The 6989-nt window shown below is 37.5% G+C and overlaps 1 protein-coding gene across 1 annotated transcript; it reads left to right on the forward strand.

The window, feature by feature from the left end:
* The first annotated feature begins 171 nt into the window (after window positions 1-171).
* LOC103828783 (retrovirus-related Pol polyprotein from transposon RE2) lies at window positions 172-6940 on the forward strand. The gene is made up of 2 exons (XM_033275892.1): window positions 172-325; window positions 506-6940. The coding sequence occupies exon 2, from the start codon at window positions 4604-4606 to the stop codon at window positions 6938-6940; it is 2337 nt and encodes a 778-aa protein (XP_033131783.1). The 5' UTR covers window positions 172-325; window positions 506-4603.
* Window positions 6941-6989: the final 49 nt, after the last annotated feature.

Below are 6989 nucleotides of genomic sequence, written 5' to 3' on the forward strand. Positions count from 1 at the left end.
GTATTGTAACTTGGAAACAGTTCCTAGATTTCTTCAACACCAAAAAGATTTGCGTCTGATCAATCTTTCCAACAACAAGTTGACCAGAATATCTCCATCTTGGTTTCTGGAGAACTATCCAAGACTTCAGGTTTTGCTTTTACAGAACAACTCTTTCACCATGCTTCAGTTTCCAAGACTGCTACTTAATCAAAGTATGCAGATTTTGGATGTATCATCCAATAAGTTTTATCAAGGGCTTCCAGAGAGTATCGTTTGGTGAGATGAAAAAGACACATGAATCTTTACAATAATGGGTTTCAAGGGAATCTGCCATTTTCGTTTGGTGAGATGAAAAAGATCGAATTCTTGGACCTATCTCATAATAATTTCTCTGGGACTCTACCAATAAAACTTCTTACTAGTTGTTACAAGCTATTTACTTGGAAACTTTCATACAATAGTTTTACTGGTCAAATTTTCTCACAACCAACAAAGTTGACGTCTATGATGGTTTTGATTGCAGATAACAATCAATTCACCGGAATTGGAGATGGGCTGCTTAATTCAACGGGTCTAGTATATTTCGACTTGTCAAATAATCTTTTACAAGGTGTCATCCTAAGCTGGTTTGGAGGCTTCCATTTCATGTATTTTTCTGTTTCAGATAATCTTCTAAATGGTACAATACCAAGTTCACTGTTTAACATACCCTTCAAACTTCTGGACCTCTCTAGAAACAAGTTTTCGGGGAGCTTGCCTTCCAACTTTAGTGGGAGGGATATGGGTCTGTTGTACTTGTACGACAATGAGTTTAGTGGGCCGGTTCCAAGTACATTGCTAGAAAATGCCATGCTCCTTGCCATGCGTAATAACAAGTTATCCGGGACGATCCCACATTTTATCAGCAATAGATATATTCTTTACTAGGGTCGGTCCGCGCTTCGCGCAGGATGTTTGCTTCGATTGGTGTTGAGGCGAAACTATTTGTGTGATCTAAGTTGTTGGATAATTTGTTTGCATGAAACTACATGTCCTGTGATTTTGGCATATATATCATTGTCTTTTTGCGGTTGTGATGTTTGATTCATTTTAAAATTTTGCGCCTAGCAACTGGTAGATTTGATTGAATTTTTTAATTGGTTTGGTGGAAATTATTTGAATTAGCTCTTTTCATGGTTATATGTAGGCATGTTTCTTTTTTTTTTTATTTGGCAAATTCTTAGACGATGGTCGATAATGGTGACTTTGCGTTATTGGCTTGAAATTATATTTTGGATATATGATTTTTATTGTACTTAATTTGAATTTCATTAACAGTGGAGGGGACAATCAACACGAACTTTTAATTTAAATTTCTTGTACTTCTATATATTTATTTTTTTATTACTTTTAAGTGTATAAACTAAATCTTTTTCATACAGGTTTATAGATGTAATGTGTAGACTAACATAGTTATGGATTTAGGTTGGTTTCAACATGATAAAATATTGGTTCTCACCCTAGTGCTGATTAGGTTGCGCTTTTTGGATAATTTCAGAAAATCTAGGTAAAAGTCAGTTTTTAGTTATTTTGGATTAAATATTTAATAATTTTTTTAAAAAATTAGATATATAATATTTGGGTAATTCAATTCTTCTGATTAATTGAATAATTTAAAAACATTTATGATAAAATATCAACCGGGTAATTCGTTTGTTTCGTGTATTTCAGTTAATAAGCAGTGTTTTAAAAATAATTGGTAATTTTAAAACTAATCATAATTAATAACTTTAGGTATATTAACTATACTTTAAATATTCGGCAACCCATTTGGTTTTAAGTTTAATTCTGATTTTTTTTTCCATTTTTTGTTTTTCTACTCTACAAATATATGAAAAGTTTGGTTATTTATAAAATTTCTTTTGGTTTCAGTTTGCTTTAAGTAACAATGTTAGGAATGGACTATTGTCCGATAAAATATTGGTTCCAATTTGGTTCCGGATTTTCGGGTAATTTCTGATAATTCGGATAGTAAATGAGTTTTTAGTTATTTTGCATTAAATATCAGGCATTTTAGATAGCTTTAGATATAAATTATTCGGTTAATTTGGTTCTTTCGGCGATTTGGAAAATTTTAAAATATTTTGTATAAAATTTTTAGGGTAATTCTTTTTTTTTTGTTGTGAGTGTATAAGTAGTATTTTAAAAATATTTGGTAATTTTAAAACTAAAAATATTTGGTAATTTTCTTGGTTGGGAATCGGTTTGGGGTTAAGTACATAACTTTTTGGTATTTGTTTATATTAATATTACATTCCTAATATTTGTTTTGAAAATATTAATCTATCCTTCTTGTAAGTTTAATTTTTTTTTTTGATGTTTCCTTTCAAATAAATAGTAATTTCTATAAACTCTTTGCAACATGAAAGACAATCTTTGGCTTTAACGATCCTTGTTGAGGAAACAATACTATATATATATATATATAGATATAAATTTTTGATTTTGACTATCTTATAAATGTTTAAATTCGTTCTTACTTGTTGCCCATAAAAATTGATGAGCTTTATAATCAAACTTCTTGAATATGATCTTCGTTGGTTTTAAATTTTAATGTAAAATAATTATTTTATCAACAGTAGGGCTGTTCTTTTTGTTGACGCTGCCGCAGCGTCCAGCGTCTCAAAAAATACACTTCATCGTGGATAAATTCTTCATCTCACTGATTCTAAAATAGACGCTAACAGCACCGCGACTGAAAATTGACCGAGTTTCGTGACGTCATAAAAACCAGCGACGGAAAAGGTGGAGGAGCGGCTGTGTTTACAAAACCCAGCGTCACCAATTAAATGACTGATGCCGTAAAAATAGTTATTTTCTGTATAATTTTTGAAACGCTGAAGCTGGTCAACAAAAAAACAGAGCTAGTGGAAAAAAGTTCAGGACTTTTCTTCAAAAATAAATCAGTTGAGGATTTTATTCATTTGAGATGGTAAAACTATTGAGAAGAAATTATCTCACACGTGTTGGTCTCACCCAAAAATAATAATCAAGTCATCAAGTGTTTGGATTTTAAGTTACAAAAAAGTGTGTGGATTTTGACCCATTTAACGTGTAACTGAAACCACTTGTGAAGCTAATTTGCGAAAAAAGTGTAGCATACGACACTGTACATTTGATTTGCCCGCTATGTTCGACGGGTGGAGATTTTAGTTTTACTTCCTCGATCTGATTATATGGGTTGGGAGTAGGGTCTAATATATCAACTGCGAGTGTATGTTCATTTCCTCCTCAGTTTCGAAGTTGGGTTCTTATGTGTTTAGCCTAAGAAACTGTGAAAAGTTAGTTTTTTTTTAATCAGTTCCAACAGGATTCATTTCAGGAAATTGGAACTTGTGTATATGTGTTAGCCTGAGATCTCTGTAGTGTCCGGAAATGATATTTAAAAATTATCATTAATTTAGTTCGAAGAGTGAAGCTCAGTGTTGTTGGACTTGTGTATATGGAGCTCGAAGAGTCAAGCTCAGTGCGTTTTCATCTGCGGATGATGATGATGGAGCTAATGTGCTGAGCAATGAGAACTCGAGATGATAAGGCTTGAGGGACATGCCAGTGAGTGAAGAAACCGTCGGGCTATAGCTTAGTGAAGAAGAAGAAGAAGAAGAGCTCGTGGAGTGATCAAATTATAGATAATATAAGTTATTAGAAGTTCAAGGTCTACTTTGTAAATATGTTAACCTAGAGTGCTCAGTTATGTACGTGTATATATACTCTACTACAAGTCTAATAAGAGATATCACTTTTCATAATCCTATATGATTTCACACACCGGTTCCTCAACTCTCTCAACTCCTACTCGCAACTTATCATTGCATAAAATCTTATATGTTCCTGATGTTGACAAGAACATTATCTCTGTCTATCGTTTATGCAATTCTAATGGAGTTTCGGTTGAATTTTTCTCTGCCTCCTTTCAGGTGAAGGATCTCAGCACGGGGGTCCCATTGCTCCAAGGCAAGACTAAGAATGAACTCTATGAATGGCCAGTCACTCCTGCTCAGGCAACGGCACTGGTTACTGCATCCAACCCCAAAACCTCTCTGTTTTCATGGCATTCTCGGCTCGGCCATCCATCTTTTTCAATTCTAAACACTATTGTCTCTCAGTTTTCACTTCCTATTTGTTCAACTACTCAAAAACAGCTTTCTTGTTCTCAATGTTTGATTAATAAGAGCCATATATTACCCTTTACAAACACATCTATTACTTCTCATAAACCCCTTGAATATATATTTTCAGATGTATGGTCATCTCCTATAACCTCTGTTGACAATTATCGGTATTATGTTGTCTTTATTGACCACTATTCTCGCTATACATGGCTCTATGCTTTGAAAAAGAAATCACAAGTGAAGGAAGTGTTCATCGCATATAAAGCTTTGGTGGAGAACAGGTTTCAAACAAAAATCAAGACACTCTTTTCTGACAATGGCGGAGAGTATGTTGCTCTACGAGCATTTCTTTCAGAACACGGCATCAGTCACCTCACTTCTCCACCACACACACCTAACACAATGGTCTTTCGGAGAGGAAACATCGACACATTGTCGAGACAGGCCTCACACTTGTTTCAACTTCAACAATGCCGCGAGAATACTGGACGTATGCCTTCTCTGCTGCTGTCTACCTGATAAACCGCTTACTCTCCCCAACAATCGCAATGCAGTCGCCATATCAGAAATTATTTGGTCAGACACCAAACTATGAGAAGCTTAGAGTATTTGGATGCCTATGCTTCCCGTGGTTACGGCCTTATACTGATCATAAGCTGCAGCCTCGGTCAAAAGAATGTGTTTTCATTGGCTACTCATTGACACAAAGCGCATACTACTGCCTTGATGTGTCCACTGGTCGTGTCTATACATCTAGACATGTGCAGTTTGTGGAAACAGAGTTCCCGTTCACCAAACTGAGTAAAGCTGATCATCCTAAGTCTTCGTCTTCTACTACCTATGCTCCTCCAGCCTCCACCATACCAATGGGAAGAGTGGGACCCTCGAGCACAGACCTTCACCCGTCGCAGTCACAGACTCCCACAGCTCAGGTATTGCCTTCTATCTCTGAACCTACACTCTCTTCTTCAACCTCTGAGCCCACTGCTCATTCTCAAAATGAGTCAACACCCATGACTCAGCCACAACCTATTATCACAGAGCCCACTGCTCAACAACAAAATGAGTCGACACCCACGACTCAGCCATTACCCACCACAAATCAACCTGCTCCCTCTCCAGCCGTGCCTTTAGAAACCAGTGAAACAGAAAATCCAGTTACAGAACAACCACAAAATGTCCACAAAATGCAAACTAGAGCCAAAAACAAGATTATTAAACCGATACAGAAACTCACTCTTACTGTTGCAGGAAAGAAAGGTGATGCTACTGAACCAACAACAATTATACAAGCTATGAAACAAGACCGTTGGAGGAAGGCTGCAATCGCTGAATTTGATGCTCATATAGCAAATCATACTTGGGATCTTGAACCACCGAATGAAGCACAAAATGTTATTGGATGCCGATGGGTATTCACAACAAAATATCTCGCGAATGGTGAAGAAGAGCGTTCCAAAGGAAGATTGGTTGCTAAGGGCTACACACAAAGATATGGAGTGGACTACTCTGAAACCTTCAGTCCGGTGATTAAATCTACAACCATACGCCTTGTCATTGACATTGCAGTCACGAAGTCTTGGCCACTCAAGCAACTGGATATCAATAATGCATTTCTACAAGGTGACTTAATAGAGGAAGTCTACATGATGCAACCCCCTGGTTTCGTAGACAAAGATCGTCCTGGTTATGTTTGTCGTCTGCGAAAACCAATTTACGGCCTTAAACAAGCTCTGCGCTCATGGTATATGTCACGTAAACGCCATCTCCTCACCACTGGCTTTGTTAACTCCTCTGCTGATGCTTCCCTGTTTGTCCACACCACTGGCAACACGATCACTTATGTCTTGGTATACGTTGACGACATTATTGTCACAGGGAACGATAATCACCAAATACAAACTGTTCTCCACTCTTTTGCTGCTCGCTTCTCAATCAAAGACCCTGTTGATCTACACTATTTCCTCGGCATTCAGGTTACTAGAACCGACTCTGGTGTACATCTCTGTCAACAGAAATACATCAATGATCTCCTACATAAGGCCAATATGACAGATGCGAAACCTATCGCTACACCGGTTCCCACTACACCTAAACTCAAGCTTGATAGCGACAGTCCTCTTCAAGATGCGACACAATATAGGTCAGTGGTTGGCAGCTTACAATATTTGGCCTTCACCAGACCAGATATCTCGTATGCCGTAGCTCGACTCTCTCAGTTTATGCACAAACCAACTGGAGATCATTGGCAGGCAGCAAAGCGAGTCCTCCGATACTTGTCTGGTACGCGATCACATGGTATCTTCTTACACAAGAAAACACCTCTTACACTACATTCTTTTTCTGATGCGGATTGGGCCGGTGACACAGACGATTATGTCTCCACAAACAGGTATATCATCTACTTAGGACAGAATCCGATCTCCTGGTCTTCAAAGAAACAGAAAGGGGTGGCGCGCTCGTCTACTGAAGCTGAATATCGAGCTGTAGCAAATACAGCTTCCGAAGTCACATGGCTATGCTCGCTTCTATCAGAACTACAAATTCAGCTTCTCTCTCCTCTGGTCATATATTGTGATAATGTTGGAGCTATGTATCTGTGTGCTAACCCAGTTTTCCATTCCAAAATGAAGCACATTGCTTTGGACTATCACTTCACACGAAACATGATTCAAGCAGGTAGGCTCCGGGTAACACATGTATCTACTCATGATCAGTTAGCGGACACGCTCACAAAACCACTCCCAAGAAGTCAGTTTCAGCATGCTTGTTCCAAGATTGGAGTGTGCTCAGCCCCTCCATCTTGAGGGGGCGTATAGATAATATAAGTTATTAGAAGTTCAAGGTCTACTTTGT

This window comes from Brassica rapa, chromosome A01, assembly GCF_000309985.2.
Source record: "Brassica rapa cultivar Chiifu-401-42 chromosome A01, CAAS_Brap_v3.01, whole genome shotgun sequence".
Classification (NCBI taxonomy): Eukaryota; Viridiplantae; Streptophyta; class Magnoliopsida; order Brassicales; family Brassicaceae; genus Brassica; species Brassica rapa.

Bases quoted from the DNA above. Each gene is read 5' to 3' on its own strand.
- LOC103828783 (XM_033275892.1), top strand. From the start codon at position 4,604: ATGCCGCGAGAATACTGGACGTATGCCTTCTCTGCTGCTGTCTACCTG.